Genomic DNA, 22159 nt, shown 5'->3' on the forward strand with positions numbered 1-22159 from the left:
TATCTCCTCTTGTGGTCCACTCTGTGCGTCCCTTTGGGTGTGGCACATGGGATACTTGTATTAAATTGGGGTTCCCCTGGGTTGGACCCGTGATCTCTCTGGTTTATCCATGTGGGTGTTTGGAATGGTTTTCAATAACGCTAAGTGGTTTCCTGATGAAGTGTTAGAGTGAAACATGTTAAAATCACCAATAATGGTCATTTATAGACAGGAAATATGACAAATGAAATGTTGACCACTTCAGCCCCAGAAGATTTGGCTGCCCAATGACCAGGCCATTTTTTGGGGATTCGGCAATGCGTCGCTTTAACTGACAATTGCGCGGTCGTGTGACGTTGCACCCAAACAGAATTGACATATTTTTTTCACCACAAATACAGATTTATTTTGGTGGTATTTGATCATCTCTGCGGTTTTTATTTTTTGGACTATAAACAAAGAGCGACAATTTTGAAAAAAAAAAATATATTTTTTTACTTTTTGCTATATAAAAATATCCCCCAAAAATATATAAAAACATAATTTTTTCCTCAGTTTAGGCCGATATGTATAATTCTATGTATTTTTGGTAAAAAAATGCAATAAGTGTATATTGATTGGTTTGCACACAAGTTATAGCGTCTACAAAATAGAGGATATTTTTATGGCATTTTTAATTATTTTTTTACTAGTAATGGCGGCGATCTGTGATTTATTTATTTTTTATTGTGACTGCGACATTATGGCAGACACATCAGACACTTTTGACACCATTGTCATTTATACAGAGATCAGTGCTATAAAAATGCACTGATTACTGTGTAAATGACACTGGCAGAGAAGGGGTTAACCACTAGGGGGGTGAGTAAGGGGGTTAAGTGTGTCCTAGGCCGTGATTCTAACTGTGGGGGTCTGGGCTACGAGTGACACGACAGTGATCACTGCTCCCGATCACAGGGAGCAGTAGATCACTGTCCTGTCACTAGGCAGAACAGGGAAATGCCTTGTTTACATAAGCATCTCCCTGTTATGCAGCTCTGTTACACAATCACGGGACAACGAAGCTCACAGCCGGCGTGTGTGCGCGCTGCCAGCATCGCACACCTGCACAGTGGCAAATTCAAAGCTATGTACAGGTACGTTGCTTTGCACAGCTGTCCCATTCTACCGACCTATATAGTTGTTAGGCGGTCGGAAAGTGGTTAATATTAATTACATGCCTTTGCTTTGAAGTACAAATGTATCATATTTATCCAATTTTACATTGGTTTTAACAATGTCTGAGTTATAAATTCAATTATGTATTAAAAGTGTTTTTTTTATATAATACATACACCTAAAAATGTATAGAAATATCTGTATACCCTCTACAGCTTCCATTTATATTACAATCACAGTATCAACTCTTATAATCGCTAATAAGTTCAAACCATGGATTTTACTTTTAAATTCCTCCCTATTGTCTTCCCTCCAATCCTTTAGATGTTAATTAAAGTGTCACCTGACTGCAGCAATAACTTAAATACAAATGAAAATGCAAATAGACCTTTAAACAATGTGAAACACACCTTATATTGTTCTGAATAATTCCCTACAGCCAATCCAAACTCATGTTAGTGAATGGGGGTGGAATGAATATAAGGTGAAGCAGAGCTCAGCCAACTAGAAGGTTTACAGTCGAAGAGAACAAGGAGCATCTGAAGGATCCCAATACTACATCATACCAGGTAAGACTTTCCATAAAAATTATTTTGGTTCTCATACATTTTTATCAGATTGAATAGTTTTTATTTCATGTGTAACTCAGTAATGTACTATTGAATTTTCATGGTGCATTAGCTGATTATATTTACCACTTACGGACCGTCCTCTGTTGTTATATGTCGGCACTTTGAAGAAAATACCCCGATATTCTCTTTTTCAGCGGGCGGTCCGCTTTATGAATAATAGTGGTCTGTGTGGCAAATTCGCACCCAGATAACTTTTATTGGCAGTGGGAGAGGGGGGACCACTCCCGCTGCGCTCCGGTGCCCTTCACCGCTTACCGGAGCCGTCGATAGCGGGGGAGGCGATCGGATCCTTTTTTGTCTGTGGTATGGAACTGACTGAGGGGAAGATGGTCCCCGCTCAGCTCCATACCGTTGCAGGGCAGAAGCAATGTGAAAACTTCACTTCCCCCTATAGCTTTTAACCACGTGCAGACCACCGCATGCAGATGTATGTCGGCAGAATGATATGGGTGCGCATATGGCGTACCCATATGTCCCTCCGTCATCGCAACCTAGTTGGAGTGTGCCCACAGGTCCCACAGACTCGATGTCCGCCAGTGGCCTGTGGTTGTGACACGGTGAGGCAGAATAAGGAGATGCTTATGTAAGTTCTGCCAAGAAACATGACAGATCTACTGCTCCCAGTGATTGGAAGCAGTGATCTCTGTCATGTTCTAGTGAGCCCACCCCCCTACAGTTAGAACACACTAAGGGAACACATTTAACCCCTTGATCGCTCCCTAGTGTTTAACTCCTTCCCTGCCAGTGACATTTACTGCACTGATCGCTGTATAAATGTCAATGGTCCCAAAATGGTGTCAAAAGTGTCCGATCTGTCTGCCGCAATGTCGCAGTCATGATTAACCACTTAACCCCCGGACTATATTGCTGATCAAAGACCAGAGTACTTTTTGCGATTCGGCACTGCGTCGCTTTAACTAACAATTGCGCAGTCGTGCGACGCGGCTCAAAAACAAAATTGGCATCCTTTTTTTCCCACAAATAGAGCTTTCTTTTGGTGGTATTTGATCACCTCTGCGGTTTTTAGTTTTTGCGCTATAAACAAAAATAGAGCGACAATTTTGAAAAAAATTAATATTTTTTACTTTTTGCTGTAATAAATATCCCCCAAAAATATATAAAAAAAACTATATTTTTCCTCAGTTTAGGCCGATACGTGTTCTTCTACATATTTTTTGTAAAAAAAAAATCGCAATAAGCGTTTATTGATTGGTTTGCGCAAAAGTTATAGCGTTTACAAATTTGTATTAATATTTTTTTTTACTAGTAATGGTGGCGATCAGCGATTTTTTTCGGTACTGCGACATTATGGCGGACACTTTTGACACATTTTTGGGACCATTGGCATTTTTATAGCGATCAGTGCTATAAAAATGCATTGGATTACTAAAAATGCCACTGGCAGTGAAGGGGTTAAGTATGTCCCTGGCTGTGTTCTTACTGTGGTGGGGGATGGCCTCACTAGGGGAAATCACTGATCTTCTGTTCATACATTGTATGAACAGAAGATCACCATTCCCCCCCCTGACAGGACCGGGAGCTGTGTGTTTACACTCACAGCTCCCGGTCCCCGCTCTGTAATGAGCGATCGTGTGTGTAAAAGGAAATTAATAATAAAAATGCTATAAATCTGTTTTCTAGACGCTATAACTTTTGCACAAACCAATCAATATACACAAAATTGCAATATATATATATATATATATATATATATATATATATATATATATATATATATATATATATATATATTACTTTAACAAAAATATGTAGAGGAATACATATCAGCCGAAACTGAGCAAGAATATATATATATATATATATATATATATATATATATACACACACTTTGGGGGGGGGGGTAGTTATTATAGCAAAAAGTAAAAAAATATTGGTTATTTTTTTGTTTATAGCACAAAAAATAAAAACAGCATAGGTGATCAAACACCATCAAAATAAATCTCTATTTGTGGGGAAAAAAGGATGTACCACATCACACGTGTGCAATTGTCAGGTAAAGCGATTCAGTGCTGTATCACAAAAAATGCTCTGGTCATAAAGGAGGTAAATCCTTTTCGGGGCTAAAGTGGCTAAAGCAACTTATTTTTTTTCAAATTACATTTCTTTTTTTTTTTGGTGTAAATATGAGATCTGAGGCCTTTATGACCCCAGATCTCATATTCCTGTCATGCTTTTTTTCTATTACAAGGGATGTTTACATTTCTTGTAATAGGAATAAAAGTGACACCATTATTTTATTAAAAGAAAAGGTAAAATAAGAAAAAAAAATTTAATACACCCCATCCCGCCGAGCTCACATGCAGAAGTGAACACATACGTGAGCAGGGCCCACATATGAATATGGTGTTCAAACCACACATGTGAGGTATCACCACGATCGTTAGAGTGATAGTAATAATTCTAGACTGTAACTTAAAATATGCAACCTGCAGAAATTTTTAAATGTCGCATATGCAGATTTTTAAGGGTAAAAATGTATCGCCTTTCCACGAGCAGGCACATCTTTAAAGCGCTTGTAAGACCGCTGCACAAATACGTTGTGACAAAAAGTATTGCAAAGACCGCCATTTTATTCTCTAACCCCCAAACATTATAATTTGAAATATTTTTTTTTGCTACAAAATGACTTAAAGCGGGGGTTCACCCTGTTAAAAAAAAAAAAATGTTTTTTTTTATTAGACCATTACATTCGGCATCGTAGCGTGAGCTACGGTATGCCGGTCTTACATTTTTTATCCCCGTACTCACTGTGCTATGGCTCATTGAAGATTCCGGGGAATGGGCGTTCCTATGGTGAGAGAAGGTGATTGACGGCCGGCCCTGGCACGTCACGCTTCTCCGGAAATAGCCGAAATAGGCTTGGCTATTCACGGCGCCTGCGCATAGCCTGTGCGCAGGCGCGGTGAAGAGCCGAGACCTACTCCGGCTGTCTTCGGGGAGCGTGACGTGCCAGAGCCGGCCGTCAATCATCCTCCCTCTCCATAGGCACGCCCATTCCCCGCGGGAGTCGGATTCTTCAATGATCGATAGCACAGTGAGTACGGGGATTAAAAATTTAAGACCGGTGACTTGTCCTGAATGTTCCCCTATGGGGGAAGTTCCTCCACTGACTGCGCAGGCGCAAACTTCCCGACGGAAATCCCCGAACCTCGCCCGGCATCCAGGCTCATTCTTTAACATCCCCGTGGATTGGAGGATGTTAAAAAAAGAGCCAGGAGGCCGAGCGAGCGAAGCGAGCCGTCCGAGCGCAGCGAGGACGTGAGGCCGACTGGCCACTTACCTCACTATCCACGTCGCCCTGGATGCCGGCCGCCGTTCGGGGATTTCCGTCAGCAAGTTTGCACCTGCGCAGTGCTTGAAGGAACTTTCCCGATGGCTGGAACCATCTCAGCGCATCAGTTCGCGCATGCGCTGGAACTTCCACGATAGCTGGAACCAGCATGTCAGATCACCGATAATGGTATAATGATGTGAAGGAGGGTGAACCACCGCTTTAACTTGTAAACAACAAGTTTGAAAAAAAGGCCCGGTCCTTAAGTGGTTAATAATATATTCCTCTAATCATTGTGTCCCATATTTTCAATATCTACAGAAATTAAAAATATTTACATATGATTACATTACGTTCATTTATTTTTATTTACTTCTATATTATTCTCCACGCTTATTATGCTTAAATTTTCTGTGCACTGCAAGCTCACTCAGTTAAAAAGCTGTGAAATGACCATACCACAGCCATACTGTTACTTTTAAAAAAAAGAGAGATACTTCACATTTAGTCCCCTCATGTTCCCACTAGCAATGTTTCTAGCGAGATTTACACACGTGTTGTATATAGAGCAGCCCTATGTGCATTTGTCAGACTTGAGCACAGGCATATCTTGTCTCTGTCATGCAAAAGAAGCTCAGGGACCTTTTTGGTTAAGGAGCTTTGTGTGATTTTTTAAACATGAGTTTTGACGCCATTGCTGTGCAATTCTGCTGTACGACAAACAAGGCAAAATCCCACTGTGTTTGGGGTGCCATTAACCACTTTATTTTACCCCCTTCATAACTAGGCCATTTTATTCTATGTAGCGATGTGCTACTATAACGTGGCGGAACTACCGCCATAGCGACCCACGCGGGCGCTATGGGGCCCGCAGCTCAGTGAGGATCAGGGGGGCCCGGTGAGCCCCGACGAGCAGGGACCGATCTGTAGCCGAGCGCAGCCAGCAACAAGCGTTCACGTGGGATGGGGTGCACTGGTCGCCGAGGTGTCAGACTGTCAGAGGGCTTCCCTCCCTCCTCCTCCTCTCCTTGATCCATGCGGTGCCAAAGCTTCGTTATGTGTAGCAAGCACAGTGAGTGACAGTAACATTGTTGTTAGGAGCACCAGGAGGAGCCGCAGCCGCCCGCTTACAATTTTCTCTTTCAATAAATTTTTATTAAGTTTCAAAATAAGGTTACATCAGTCACAAATGTCATCCGAAATATTAATAACTCAAACGGATTATGCACATCTTTTTGCTTTAGAACAGCCAAAATTGTAGGAGTAAATCACAATTCAAATAGCCTATTGGCATACAGACTGAGAGGATAAATAAAAAAAAAAAAAAAAAAGAAAAAGAGGGGGGGGGGGGGGGGGGGGGAGGATAATCCATGTGCAAATTGTAACCTTGCAAAAGCACATATATTGAAAGATAATAACCCAACCACTGATAGAGATAGGAAGAAAAGAATAGAGAAAAAGGAAACAGAGAGAGAAGGGAGGGAAGGGGAGAAGGGGTAAGGAGGGGAAGCTCAGTGCCTATCTACCCGTTAGATTCCAGTTAAACAAGTGCAGGAACCTGGGTAAGGGGGATATCAATAAAAACAGCCCAAGGAGTCCAAATCTCATGGAACTTAGCAACGGAGTCATTTAATATACTGGATAATTTTTCTTGAACCATGATCCATGAGATTTTTTGTTTAGCAACTGACATGAGTGGCCTAGGCTGTTTCCAGGATTTGGCTATGGATATTTTGGAGCCGAGTAAGATGAAATGAACTAGGCGTTGTGTAGATTTAGGAAGCGAGGGGATAAGGGCATTTAACAAGGCTACGTCAGGGGTCCTCGGGATCTGAAATCCGGTCACTCTGTGAATCATATTGAAGATGAGTCTCCAGAATGAGCGGATCCTAGGGCATTCCCACCAGATGTGGGCCATGGAGCCTCGAAGCTGGCAACCCCTAAAACAAAGAGGATCCGCATCCGAAAACATAGCAGCCAATCTGGAGGGAGTAAGATACCATCTGGTAATGACCTTTACATTCGCCTCTACCAAGGATATATTCTGAATGCCCTTGAACGATCTAGAGACAGCTTTATGCCAAGACTCCAAGCTAATGGATTTCTGAAAATCAGACTCCCAGGCCGTCATATAAGTTGTTTTATCAATTGGGTGAGTGAGGGCTGAATAGATCACCGAGATGCCTCCCCTCCGCCCCATGGCTTGTCCACACCAAATCTCATAAGCAGTAAAATCAGGGGGTAGGGGTTTGGTTCTCCAGATACTATTCAGGAAATTGGATATTTGTTTAAAGTGGACCATCTCTTCATCTGGTAGCTTCAGTGTGTGGATACAGTAGCTCAGGGAAATGGGACCACTAGAGGTGAAATATTGGCCTATCCGATATAGCCCCTTATCCATCCACCACTTAAAGTTAGAAGTTTGCAGACCATATGGAAAATCGGGATTATTGAAAATATGTGCCAAAGGACGTGAAGTGGACGTTAGGCAGGGATTTCCTTTGAGGCGGTCCCATAAAGCAAAAGATTGTGAGAGTACTGGAGAGAGAATGGAAGGGCGGGACTTGGCAGGGGACCAAAGCAAAAAATCCAGGGGAATAGACGGGACTGCTTGTTGTTCAATATCGACCCAATCTGGTCTCTCAAATTTGGAGTAAAGGGTGGACAATTGAGCCAGTCTAGCTGAAAGGTAGTATTTGTGAAGCTCTGGGTATCCCAAACCACCCTTGTGTCTGTGACGGAAGAGTGTATCCTGTGGTATACGATACCCTGAAGAACCCCAGATAAATTTAAGCAGTCTGCCTTGGAAAGATTTTAAATGATTTCTCCTGATCGGGATTGGAAGAGAGCGAAATAGATAAAGCAACCGTGGGAGCAGCGTCATTTTAAGTGAGTTGATCCTCCCCAACCAGGAGAGGTAGAGTTTGGACCACCTGGCCAGATCAGCATCCAGCTTTTTAAAGATAGGGGGGTAATTAAGGTCATACAAGGTTTCAGTCTGAGCGGAAAGGGCGATACCCAGATATTGAATCGAGGTATCACTCCACTTATATTTAAAAGATAGTTTCAGTTCCGAAACTACATCAGGGGGAAGGGATACATTCAGAGCCTCTGACTTAGAAAAATTGACGGATAGGCCCGCTAACGAAGAGAAATCCTCAAGAGTGCGGTTCAAGTTGGGAAGAGTGGATAGGGGGAAGGTTAAAAAAAGCAGAATGTCATCCGCAAAGAGGGCGCATTTGTGGTTCCGGCCTCCACACTGAACCCCCGATATATTAGGGTTCTGTCGTATAGCAATCGCCAGGGTCTCAATTGCAATGGCAAAAATAAGTGGGGACAACGGACATCCTTGTCGAGTACCTCGTTTGATTCCGAAAGGGGAGGAGTAATGTCCTTTGATCTTGACTAGAGCTCTAGGGTTTGAGTACAGGGCCTTAATAATACCCATGAATCTGGTACCAAAACCCCATTTCTCTAGAATATTAAAGATATAGGGCCAGGACACAGAGTCAAAGGCCTTCTGAAGGTCCAGAGATAGCAGAAATCCTTTTTGGTGGCTCCCTCCCGCCCAATTGGTTTGCAGAATTGATACCAGATCAATTGCACGTCTAATTTGGTCAGGGCCTTGCCTGCCGGGTATAAATCCCACTTGGTCTTTATGCACATAGTGCCCAATGAATCCAGCCAACCTATTGGCCAAAATTTTAGTTAGGATCTTGAGGTCATTGTTGATAAGGGAAATTGGCCGATAATTAGAGACATCCTCAGGATTCTTGTCTGGCTTTGGTATCACCGTGATAAATGCTGTATTAATTTGGGAGTCAAAGGGGTCTCCTTTGGCTTTAAAATTAAAACATTTCGTTAATTGAGGCGTCAAAACGTCTATAAATTTTTTGTAATAGGGGACAGAAAGACCATCAGGGCCAGGGGCCGAACCGCTTCGGAGACTCTTAACCACACCCCTTACTTCCTCCTCCGTTATTGGAGAGTCCATTATATCCCTGTGGGTGTCAGACAAGGAAGGGATAGGAAGTCCCTCAAGGAATCGTGAGGATAAGTCAGAGGAGGGGAGGGTAGGAGCTTCATAAAGTTTCGAGTAGAAACCCTGAAAAGCATCTAAGATTTTGGTCGGATTGGTTGTAGGAGGAAGACCACCTATTTTAATCTTGGGCATTGAAAGTAATTTAGGCTTAGGGGTCAATTTGGACGCAAGAAGGGGGCCGAATTTGTCTGCCTGAGTATAAAATTTATGTTTATTCCATCTAATTGCTTTCTCAGCCCGGGTAGTGAGAGCGAGGTTAAGAGCCAACCTGGCGTTATCCAGTTGACTTATGGGTGTTCCGGAGGGATCTTGTTTATGCAAAGCTTTAAGGGAAAGATAATCAGATTCCAATCTTTCAATTTCAGCTTTTCTTCCCTTTTTTACTTGCGAGGAGATCTGTATGAGCCTACCCCTAATGAAGGCTTTGTGAGCAGCCCAAAGTGTTTCAACTGACACTTCTCCTGTGTCATTAAATGAAAAGTACTCTGTCAGGGCCTTTTCAATCTCCGCGACTCTGACGGGGTCTGAGAGCAAGGATTCATTCAGCCTCCAAAACAAGCGCGACCCTTCCGGAAGACCCAGTGCAAGGGATATAATTACCAAGGAATGGTCGGATAGAGCAGAATCTCTGATCGAGGCGGATAGTACTGTCGGTAGACTGGTAGAAGGAGTGAGAATATGGTCTATGCGAGCATACGTAAGGTGAGGGTGGGAAAAATGAGTGTAATCCCTTTTGGAGGGATTAAGTTCTCTCCATGTGTCAGCTAACCCAAATTCGTGAAGGATTTTAGCGATTTTAAGGCTTTCTTTTGTGGGACGTAATACCCTGGATCCTGGCGGTTTTGATTTGTCCAATCCCTGGTCTAGAGCTGTATTGGAATCTCCCCCAAAAACTATGGTGCCCTCCAATTCGGGGGATAGTGTGTCTAATAACGATTTGAAAAATTTAGCCTGACCTCTATTAGGTGCATAATACGAGACCAAAGAGAAGAGTTGGTCTCCTATTTTGCCTTTCACCAGGATATACCTCCCTTCTGGGTCAACAGTGTCAGATATTTTAACAAAAGTGCATTTCTTAGAGATCAGGATTGCAACCCCTTTGGTTTTGTTTTCAGCACTGGCTAGATAAAATTGAGGAAAGTATGAGTGTATAAAAGTGGGGCAATACCGGACAGGAAAGTGAGTTTCCTGAAGCATGATGATGTCTAGATGTAGAGATTTATAGTGGTCCATTATCTTTCTTCGTTTAATTGGAGAATTAATGCCTTGCACATTATGAGAGGCAATGCGGAGCCTAACATCTAGTGAATCAGCCATGGATCTCAGAATCTGGACCACGTCCAAGGCAGCCCTCACTCACCAGTAGCAGACCCAGGTCCCAAACGAGACCAAGAACAGCAGCATCCATAACCGCAAAGGTTGAGTCCCTGAGGATAGAGAGTAGGAGTGCAAAACCTGTAAATAAAGCATATTTTAGGCACAATCGAGTGTAGCTAGGAATCACTGGGTAAGGTAAGGAAGGACAGAAAAGAAAAGAGAAAAGTAGGTCTCCCTGAAAAGAAAAGTGGAGCTCCGGGTGGGAGAAACCCCGGAAGCTCTGAGAAGTAAAAGTAGAATCAGCTTCCCCTAAACCGGGGAGAGCTGTCCATCCCTCGGAGACCATCAGGTGTCCCAAGGAAGGATTGAGGCGCATTGGAACCAAGCTGGAACCGGGCGCCCAAAATCACCCAAATATATTCTAATAAGCATAAGTAAGGTACACAGCATAGAAATAAAAATTCTATTTGCTTAAACTAACCACCCCAACCGATCGCCCCGAGCCCCCGCCCTCCCACCTAGTGAGACGACGGGGGCCCCAAGGGACCGAATCAGCGCGTCAGTGACATAAAAGGCGTCACTCCTCTTAGCCGAAAAACGAAAAATGCGCAGATCAGTGGGAAGAAAAAAGGCTAGCCCCAAATACTTAACAGGAGCAACAGGAAGGAAGCCCTCCCATTGCCCCAACACCGCTGCTAGGTGTAACAGATAATGAAAAATTCTGACCACACAGCACTAAAGCCATCTGGGATGATCAGATGAGGAAAAATAAAAAATAATAATAAAAGTCAAAACAGCCAAAAAAGTCAAGAACCTGTATGGGAAGGAACCCCCAAAAGCAACCAAGTCAAAAGGAGGAGAGAATCACATTGGAATGATCCTCAGATCCATGACCATCCGGCAAGACATTTCCCTGCTGGGAGAGCAGGAAAGATTAATCTTCAGGTTGTTCCATTTTCCCTTGCTTTTTTAGAGTTGCCCCTCTGCCAAAGGGGAGATTGAGGACTGGTAGGGACAGCTCGTTTGTTGGATCCCTGCCCTACAGATGTAGTCTCCATGTCAGCTTCTTGTGCGATGAGCTTCAAACGCAGAAGTAAATTTTCTCCTTCATGAAAGGTGGAAAAAGCAAACGGTTTACCATTGACTGCAAATTTGACCGCAAAGGGAAAGGCCCATTTGTATTTGATGGCTTTCTGGGACAAGGCCTGAAGCAGTGGCTTAAGAGATCTCCTTCTTTGGATCGTGGACGGAGAAAGGTCAGCAAAAAGTTGTACCTGATGTCCCTGGCACATTACCGCCTGAGCAGCCCTCGCTTGTCTCATGACCTCCTCCTTAATGTAGTAATGATGGGGTTTGGCAATGATGTCTCTCGGGGAACCATCTTTCCTAGGGGGCCCCAATGCTCTATGAGCCCTATCCAGTTCTAAATGCTGTGGAGATATATTAGGGAGAAGATTTTTAATCAGTTCCTGTACTGCCTCAGGCACATTAAGGATAGTTTCTGGGAGACCGCGAATTCTAATATTAGACCTCCTAGATCTGTTCTCGAGGTCGTCAATGCGGGACATCGCTACGTCCAATTGATCTTGAAGCGAATGAATGTGGTGAAAATTCTGGGTTGTGGCGGCTATAGTTTCCTCCATTTTGTTCTCAATGGTTTCAATCCTAGTGCCCAGGGATTGGAAATCTGCTTTTAAATCATTTGTTATCTTAGCTGCCGTTTGTGCCAGACCCTTATCCAGCAAAACTGAAAATTTAATAAACAGGTCCTCCATGAGGAGAGCAGGATCCATGGGACGTGCGTCACTGATAAGGACACCTTGCTGTAATGGTACAGTTATTCCCCTATATGAAGGGGTTAATTCAGATCCCAACAGATTATTAGTTAGAGATTCCCCTGGGGCAGAGGACAGAGAGGATACCTGAATATGAGATCCCACCGAGTCAGGTATGATGTGTGGTTGAAATAAGGCTGGTTCTGACCTGAATAGCTGCCCTTGTTCAGTCAGGCTATGTGCTGGTGCCTGAAGCAGCGGTGCGGCGGCCATCTTGGATTTACCTCACAGAACTTCAGAGGTCTAAAATGGCTTAAAATCCTCGGTTAAACTCGGGGCAAGCCGTGTAGATATGTGCCCGCTACTCTGAGGAGCTAGTCCGTGCTGTTTTCAGCGATCCAGGACAGCTGTGTACCGGAAAACGGGCGCCGCGGTGACAGCCTGGAGCGGAGCTGACGGCTCAGGCGTCCATCCCCGCAGCCCGCGCATGCGCACCTCCCCGCTTACAATTTTCTTCTTGTTGCGGCGTCACTCGCCTGTCTCGGAGGAGGTCGCGGACTACAACTCCCAGAAGCCACGGTGGCGGTGACGGCCGCCGCTGTGGCTTCTGGGAGTTGCAGTCCGCGGCCTCCTAACATCAATGCTACTGTCACTCACTGTGCGGCCTTCACTTGACGCGCCGCTCGGAGTGAAGCCACAAGTAAATGTAAGTGGGCGGCTGCGGCTCTTTCCGGCGCTCCTAACAACAATGCTACTGTCACTCACTGTGCGTGTGTTTGCAAATTGCTAGCGAGAGTCTTGAGTATTCCTCAAGGAAGGAGAGGAAAGAAATATGTTTGAATCTGTTTTTTTTTTTTGCTGCAGGGGTCTGCCTGGGCACGCTGCTTGCTGCAGTCAGTGCATGTAATTGACCCCACCCAGCACAGGAGCATCGCCATCACACCCCCCTACCCCCCCAACAATGGAGGCGGCCATGCAACTTGCAGGGAGGAGGACCTGTCCTGCTGAGCTGGCAGCTGCCATTGGACCATGACTGAGGTGAGAGACCCTGAGCCCCACATGATCATTCTATTTATTTCCCCCCCTGCTGGGAGCTGCCTATTACCTGCGGGTCCTGCTGGAAGCTAGCCATGGCCTACAGGCCAGCAGGACCCACATGTCCGCGGCCAGCTCCCTGCAGAACCCACAGGTCCGCGGCCAGCCCCCAGCAGGACCCACATGTCCGCGGCCAGCCCCCAGCAGGACCCACAGTTCCACGGCCAGCTCCATGCAGGACCCACAGGTCCACGGCAGCTCCATGCAGGACCCACAGGTCCGCGGCAGCTCCATGCAGGACCCACAGGTCCGCGGCCAGCTCCATGCAGGACCCACAGGTCCGCGGCCAGCTCCATGCAGGACCCACAGGTCCGCGGCCAGCTCCCTGCAGAACCCACAGGTCCGCGGCCAGCTCCCTGCAGGACCCACAGGTCCGCGGCCAGCTCCCAGCAGGACCCACAGGTCCGCGGCCAGCCCCCAGCAGGACCCACAGGTCCGCGGCCAGCTCCCTGCAGAACCCATAGGTCCGCGGCCAGCTCCCTGCAGGACCCACAGGTCCGCGGCCAGCTCCATGCAGGACCCACAGGTCCGCGGCCAGCTCCATGCAGGACCCACAGGTCCGTGGCCAGCTCCATGCAGGACCCACAGGTCCGCGGCCAGCTCCCTGCAGAACCCACAGGTACGCGGCCAGCTCCCTGCGGCCAGCCCCCTGCAGAACCCACAGGTCCGCGGCCAGCCCCCAGCAGGACCCACAGGTCCGCGGCCAGCTCCCTGCAGAACCCACAGGTCCGCGGCCAGCCCCCAGCAGGACCCACAGGTCCGCGGCCAGCTCCCTGCAGGACCCACAGGTCCGCGGCCAGCTCCCTGCAGGACCCACAGGTCCGCGGCAGCTCCATGCAGGACCCACAGGTCCGCGGCCAGCTCCATGCAGGACCCACAGGTCCGCGGCCAGCTCCATGCAGGACCCACAGGTCCGCGGCCAGCTCCATGCAGGACCCACAGGTCCGCGGCCAGCTCCCTGCAGAACCCACAGGTACGCGGCCAGCTCCCTGCGGCCAGCCCCCAGCAGGACCCACAGGTCCGCGGCCAGCTCCCTGCAGAACCCACAGGTCTGCGGCCAGCCCCCTGCAGAACCCACAGGTCCGTGGCCAGCCCCCAGCAGGACCCACAGGTCCGCGGCCAGCCCCCAGCAGGACCCACAGGTCCGCGGCCAGCTCCATGCAGGACCCACAGGTCCGCGGCCAGCTCCCTGCAGGACCCACAGGTCCGCGGCCAGCTCCCTGCAGGACCCACAGGTCCGCGGCCACCTCCCAGCAGGACCCACAGGTCCGCGGCCAGCTCCCTACAGGACCCACAGGTAGGGTTGCCACCTCATCCCTTTAAAACAGAACACATATTAATTACACAGGTTCTGTGGCTGATTTAAGGTGGTAATTAAACTCACTTGGTGCCTTATCTGCATTAAATTAGCCTCAGAACCTGTGTAATTAATATGTGTTCTGTTTTAAAGGGATGAGGTGGCAACCCTACCCACAGGTCCGCGGCCAGCTCCCTGCAGGACCCACAGGTCCGCGGCCAGCTCCCTGCAGGACCCACAGGTCGGCGGCCACCTCCCAGCAGGATCCACAGGCTGTAGGTCCTGCTGGGAACTGTCCGCTGACCTGTGGATCCCGCTGCCCCCTGACCTGTGGGTCCCGCTGCCCCCTGACCTGTGGGTCCCGCTGCCCCCTGACCTGTGGGTCCTGCTGCCCCCTGACCTGTGGGTCCCGCTGCCCACTGACCTGTGGGTCCCGCTGCCCCCTGACCTGTGGGACCCGCTGGCCACTGACCTGTGGTTCCTGCTGCCCCCTGACCGCACCAGGTGACACCAACCCTAGCGATGCCACTGCTTGTGTGTGTCTCGCACATCGCACAAGCTTTGGTCTGAAATTCCTGGCAGCACTGTAACAAAGTCCCGCCTCCTGTGAGATAGATGGAACACCGATCCAATGCAGTAAAATTGAATCAGTGTGACGTGTATCATAGAAGCCACAAGCTGGTCTAGAAGGCGGACTTTGCTACAGTGGATGCCCGGGAGATTCCAATCCAAGCTCTGTGACAGCAGGAGATCGTCGCTGCTTTGTGTGATCCAGGAGCACTGACAGGCTGCAATTGGTGTGCACCGATGAGCTGGATTTGGTGGGAACTGGTAGGTTGCATTTGATGGGCGCTGATGGGGCTGCAATTGGTGGGCACTGGTAGGCTGCATTTGATGCATTGATTTCTTGTATCATTTCCGCAGTCTCTGACCATCTCTTGTATAATTTACGCAGTCTCTTACCATCTCTTGTATCATGCCTGCAGTCTCTTACCATCTCTTGTATCATGCCTGCAGTCTCTGACCATCTATTGTTTCATGTCTGCAGTCTCTGACTATCTCTTGTATCATGTTTTCAGTCTCTGACTATCTCTTGTATCATGTTTTCAGTCTCTGACTATCTCTTGTATCATGTCTTCAGTCTCTGACTATCTCTTGTATCATGTTTTCAGTCTCTGACTATCTCTTGTATCATGTTTTCAGTCTCTGACCATCTCTTGTTTCACGTCTGCAGTCTGACCATCTCTTGTTTCATGTCTGCAATCTCTGACCATCTCTTGTTTCATGTCTGCAATCTCTGACCATCTCTTGTTTCATGTCTGCAGTCTCTGACCATCTCTTGTTTCATGTCTGCAGTCTCTGACCATCTCTTGTTTCATGTCCGCAGTCTCTGACCATCTCTTGTTTCATGTCTGCAGTCTCTGACCATCTCTTGTATCATGTTTTCAGTCTCTGACCACCTCTTGTATCATGCCTGCATTCTCTGACCATCTCTTGTTTCATGTCTGCAGTCTCTGACCATCTCTTGTTTCATGTCCGCAGTCTCTGACTATCTCTTGTTTCATGTCCGCAGTCTCTGACCATCTCTTGTTTCATGTCTGCAGTCTCTGACCATCTCTTGTTTCATGTCTGCAGTCTCTGACCATCTCTTGTTTCATGTCTGCAGTCTCTGACCATCTCTTGTACCATGTCTGCAGTCTCTGACCATCTCTTGTACCATGTCTGCAGTCTCTGACCATCTCTTGTACCATGTCTGCAGTCTCTGACCATCTCTTGTACCATGTCTGCAGTCTCTGACCATCTCTTTTACCATGTCTGCAGACTCTGACCATCTCTTTTACCATGTCTGCAGACTCTGACCATCTCCTGTACTATGTCTGCAGTCTCTGACCATCTCCTGTACTATGTATGTAGTATGTCTGTGGGCTCTTTCTACCAGACTCTCTAACAGAAGCCTTCTCTGTGTCCATCACAGAGACCCCCCCCCCCCCAGGTCCCATTAGTGTACTCTCTTCCTGTAATTTGTTTATTGTTATGAGATCATTGGAGGATCCCAGGATAATGAAGACTTCTTAAGGGAGCATTTCTGTGTCTGAGTCGTTGCCATAGAAACATTTGTAACGGGGAGGAGTTAGTAAGATGACCACACCCATGTGGGGGGCGCCAGAAATATTTCTGCACCCAGGCACCTGTGACCCTAGGATCGGCCCTGGAGGTAAGGGCTCTGTGAGCCCACTGTTTGATGACTTTTTTAGAAGATTACCAGAACATCAGTTTTATACACAGGATCACAGTTTCTCACCTATTAAGACATTTTGTGGTATATTTTTTGTTCATTTCACATTGCTGCAGTTATTTTACTGTTATATATAGCACTTTTTGCACTTATAATTCTTTATTATATTACAATTGCGCTCATCATTTTACATTTCATCCATTTTTGCATACCACGGCTGCCCACTGCGCCACGCCACATCCCTGCTCGGCGGCTCTCCTCTCCTCCTCGGCTGCTAAGCCTCCTGACATGTCAGTGTATGTAGGACATGTCAGTGTATGTAGGACATGTCAGTGTATGTAGGACATGTCGGTGTATGTAGGACATGTAGGTAAGGTCAGTGTATGTAGGTCAGGTCATGTGTCAGAAACAACCTTGAAAGACATGCTAGTGTCCCTAAGAGCTTCCTTACATGCTGATCTCATGGAATGTGTAACTGACACGTCAGTGTGTGTGTGTACTGACATACACATAGACACACACACTGACATGCATACACACACACACTGACATACACGTCATTGTGTGTGTGTGTACTGCAGGGCTCGACAAATCCCGGGCGCCAGGTCGCCATGGCGACTAGAAATAGGGTCCTGGCGACTTGAATTGGAAGGGGGCATCTGGTGGTGAGCCGTTGGTATTACAAGTTATTACCACCAGATGTGAGCTGGCGCCATCTGGTGGTGGTCGTTGGTATTACAAGTTAAACATTACAAGTTAAACAGCAATTCTAATGTTGTTTTTCACTATTTTCACTGCCATCTTCTTCCCTCTAATTAGAACCCCCAAACATTATATATATTTTTTATCCTAACACCCTAGAGAATAAAATGGCGATCGTTGCAATACTTTCTGTCACGCCGTATTTGCGCAGCGGTCTTACAAGCGCACTTTTTTGTGAAAAAATTACACTTTTTTTCATTAAAAAATAAGACACCAGTAAAGTTATCCCCATTTTTTTTATATTATGAAAGATAATGTTACGCCGAGTAAATTCATACCCAACATGTCACGCTTCAAAATTGCGTCCGCTCGTGGAATGCCGACAAACTTTTACCCTTTAAAATCTTCATAGGCGACGTTTAAAAAAAATCTACAGGTTGCATGTTTTGAGTTACAGAGGAGGTCTAGGGCTAGAATTATTGCTCTCGCTCTACCAATCGCAGCGATACCTCACGTGTGGTTTGAACACCGTTAACATATGCGGGCGCTGCTCACGTATGTGTTCGCTTCTGCGCGCAAGCTCGTCGGGACGGGGCGCGTTTTCTGGCTCCTAACTTTTTTACCTGGCTCCTAGATTCCAAGCAAATTTGTCAACCCCTGGTGTACTGTAACACAGACGTAGGTCAGGGTTTGTGTTTCAGGTAGGTCACACCGCGCCACTCCACCGCGCCCGCACCCCCCCCCATGTCGGCTTCGGGCTGAAGCCCCTAGTCTTTTTGCCACCTAGCAACGCCCCTGATCGCCGGCATGGTCTCCCAGCCAGGGGAAGAGAGAGGAGAGGAAGAGGCGAGCTGTCCGTATCAGCAGAGAGCGGAATTGCCCGCTGTAATAGCTTTCATTAGAACTTCCAGTGTTCCCGGGGCTCATGTCACATAGCTCCACCTCTTGGTCTGGCACCTTTGATTGACAGAACGCCGGTCCAGTGTGGGACATGTGACGTCATCAAAGGCGTTGGGCTAAGAGGTGGGGCTATGTGACGATGAGCTCTGGGAAGACGGGAAATTCAAATGAAAGCTATAACAGCATGCAATCCCGCTCTCTGCTGATCCGGCCGGCTTGCCTCTTGCTCTGCACAGGTGAGGCTGTATTGGGCACAGGCAGGCCAGGCTGTATTGGGCACAGGCAATGCTGTATTGGGCACAGGTCACGTTGTATGGGGCACAGGCAGTTCAGACTGTATTGGGCTCAGGCAGGCCAGGCTGTATTGGGCACAGGTCATGCCGCATTGGGCACAGGCAATGCTGTATTGGGCACAGGTCACGCTGTATGGGGCACAGGCAGGCCAGGCTGTATTTGGCACAGGTCATGCCGCATTGGGCACAGGCCATGCTGTATTGGGCACAGGTCACGCTGTATTGGGCACAGGCAGGCCAGGCTGTATTGGGCACAGGCAGGCCAGGCTGTATTGGGCACAGGCAGGCCAGGCTGTATTGGGCACAGGCAGGCCAGGCTGTATTGGGCACAGGCAGGCCAGGCTGTATTGGGCACAGGCAGGTCAGGCTGTATTGGGCACAGGCAACGCTGTATGGGGCACAGGTCACGCTGCATGGGGCACAGGTCATGCTGCATGGGGCACAGGTCACGCTGCATGGGGCACAGGTCACGCTGTATGGGGCACAGGTCACGCTGTATGGGGCACAGGTCACGCTGTATGGGGCACAGGTCATGCTGCATTGACACTAGGGTGGCTCTGGGGGGTCCCATACAACATTTTGCTATGGGGCCCTGTGATTTCAAGTTACACCCCTGCTTGTAATTGCTCAGTTATGCAACGTTGTAAGCAAACAAAATGTATAAAAAAAATCATACATAAGAGTTTTCTTTTTGTGGTATTTAATCACCACTGTTTTTTTTTTTTTTTTTTTTTTACGATATGAATATAAAAAAAGACTTAACATTTTGGAACAATATTTTCTGCTATAAAACAAACTCCAAATGCTTTCAAGGATTTTAGCCAAAATGTATTCTGCTACATCTTTGATTAAAAAAATAACAATAAATCCCACGTGTATATTGATTGTTTTTTTGAAAGCTATAGCGTCTACAAACTATGGTACAGATGGAATTCGTATGGCGTTTTTTATACTAGTAATGGCGTTGATCAGCAACTTATAGTGGGCAGTGATAGTTAGTGCTTCGGACAATCTGACACTAATGTTGAGGGGAACTGATTAACTGACATCCCCAATGACACCAATACACTGATCAGTGCTAAAAATATACACTGTCCTAATGACACTGGTTGGGAGGGGGTTAACATTTAGAGTGATCAAGGGGTTAAATGCGTGCTTGACAATGTTTAGCGTGTGTACTGTGTGCTCTTTTACTCAGCAATGTGCCGTTTTTTACACCCTGCTCTGCAGAGAGAAGAAAAAACAGCACATTGCTGCTGTATGAAGAAAGTCCTGTGTTGTTTACCAACACAGGGGTCTCTTCTGTCATTCTCTCAGCTGATCAGCGGGTCCTGGACTTAATATCAATGGCCGGGACCCACTGATTGGCTTGTGCTGCAGCAAATGACGGCATGGTCTTCTATGTGTGCATGCGCAAGTGTACCCGAATAAAAGATGCAACGTACAGGAATGTTATGGGGCCTGTATGAGCCAAACTGTCACAGTAAATGTACTGTGGTGGGTTGGCAAAATGGTTATGAATGGCATTCAAAAACATGTTGAGGTTTTTGCAGTGATTGTCATGCGATTTGGGATCGTGGACAGAATTGCTGGGAATTTTGCCAGGGATTCCAAGTTGTCAAGTGTGAATGGAGCCTTATAATGTGCTGACCTGACAAAGTCATGTATACCAATGTTCTCTGTGCTGCTTTGATCAGAGAAAAGTCTATAAGCTACAGCAGACTCCAAGCTGCAGCCTGTATTTTATTATTGAGCCACAACATACAGTTTATAATGGGGGGTAACCTAGCCATTTCAGAATTTTAAAGAAAAGTGGATAGCAAAAATCAATTTTCTATTTTAAATTGGCTGCTATAAAGTCACCACGTGAAACAAACTATATTTCTGAAATTTCAAATTTCTCAACACCGTGAATATTTTCAAATATCTACCCTACTAGTATTCTAATCATTTATATAAATTGTATTTATTTTCAATTTATTTCATTGCAGGCAGATTAAAGAGAAGAAATCATAAAAGGGCTTTACACAAAAGTATGATAGATGGAGCAGGAGAAAAGCCATTTCCTTGCACTGAATGTGACAAATCCTTTGCAGCAAAAAAAAATTTAATTTATCATCAGAGGATTCATACAGGGGAAAATACATTTATGTGTTCAGAATGTGACAAGAGCTTCTTACGAAAGAGTGATCTTATTCAGCATCTGAGGATTCACACAGGAGAGAAGCCATACCATTGTTCTGAATGTGATCAAAAATTTTCACACCGAAGTTCATTGACTGAACACAATATTATTCACACAGGAGTGGGGCCATATCAGTGTACTGAATGTGATAAATATTTCAACAACAAAGCACATCTCACAAAACATCAGAGGATTCACACAGGAGAGAAGCCTTTCAGATGTTCAGAATGTAACAAGTGCTTCTCAAGAATATCCAATCTTTATGCACATCAGAGGATTCACACAGGAGAGAAGCCTTTCAGATGTTCAGAATGTAACAAGTGCTTCTCAAGAATATCCAATCTTTATGCACATCAGAGGATTCACACAGGAGAAAAGCCTTTCAGATGTTCAGAATGTAACAAGTCCTTCTCAGTGATTTCCGGTCTTTATACACATCAGAGGATTCACACAGGAGAGAAGCCTTTCAGATGTTCAAAATGTAATAAATGTTTTACAAATAAATCAAATCTGACCGATCACCAGAGGATCCACACAGGAGAGAAGCCATTTAGATGTTCAAAATGTGCAAAATGCTTCTCACAAACGTCAAATCTGAATCAACACCTAAAAAGACATACATAGGGAAGTCATTTAGATGTTCAGAATGTGCTTAATACAAAAAGAAAAAATGTTCTTGTGATCAGAAGACTTACAGGAAAGAGGCTCTGTTCTTGTTCTTAACTACTTAACCTCTGGAAGATTAACCCCCCTTCATGACCAGGCCATTTTTTTTTGCAATATGACACTGCGTTACTTTAACTTACAATTTGTGCTTTCGTGCGACGCTGTACCCAAACAAAATGTATGTCCCTTTTTTCTCACAATTTTTTTGCACTATAAACAAACACAGACTGCCAAAAAACATATCTAATACAAAAAATAAAAAATCTTTATAAAAGTTAATTTATTTTCATTCAAATTCCAATAAGCGTTTATTGATTAATGTAAAAGTTATAGCATCTGCAAACTATGGATGTTTTTTACATATTTGTTTCTCGTTGTTGGTTTTGGTTTTAGTTTTTCCTTTTTAATCGTAATAACGGTGATTAGGTAATAGGACTGTGATATTGCGGCAGGCAGTCAGGAATCTTTTGACACTTTTTGGAGACAAATGACACTAATACAGTGAACAGTGCTAAAAATATGCACCATCACTGCACTAATGACACTGGCTGTGAATAAGTTAAACATCAGGGGTGATCAAAGGCTTAACT

The 22159-nt window shown here is 46.0% G+C and overlaps 1 protein-coding gene across 1 annotated transcript; it reads left to right on the top strand.

The window, feature by feature from the left end:
* Positions 1 to 1536: 1536 nt before the first annotated feature.
* LOC120933419 (gastrula zinc finger protein XlCGF71.1-like) lies at positions 1537 to 21716 on the top strand. Its single transcript, XM_040346634.1, has 2 exons — positions 1537 to 1706; positions 20710 to 21716. Exon 2 carries the CDS (start codon positions 20754 to 20756, stop codon positions 21525 to 21527), a length of 774 nt encoding a protein of 257 aa, XP_040202568.1. The 5' UTR covers positions 1537 to 1706; positions 20710 to 20753; the 3' UTR covers positions 21528 to 21716.
* The last annotated feature ends 443 nt before the right edge of the window (positions 21717 to 22159 follow it).

The sequence above is a fragment of the Rana temporaria genome, chromosome 3 (genome assembly GCF_905171775.1).
Source record: "Rana temporaria chromosome 3, aRanTem1.1, whole genome shotgun sequence".
In the NCBI taxonomy this organism is placed as follows: domain Eukaryota; kingdom Metazoa; phylum Chordata; class Amphibia; order Anura; family Ranidae; genus Rana; species Rana temporaria.

What these genes read in the sequence shown, in the direction of transcription:
- LOC120933419 (XM_040346634.1), top strand. Translation starts at nt 20,754, where the DNA reads ATGATAGATGGAGCAGGAGAAAAGCCATTTCCTTGCACTGAATGTGAC.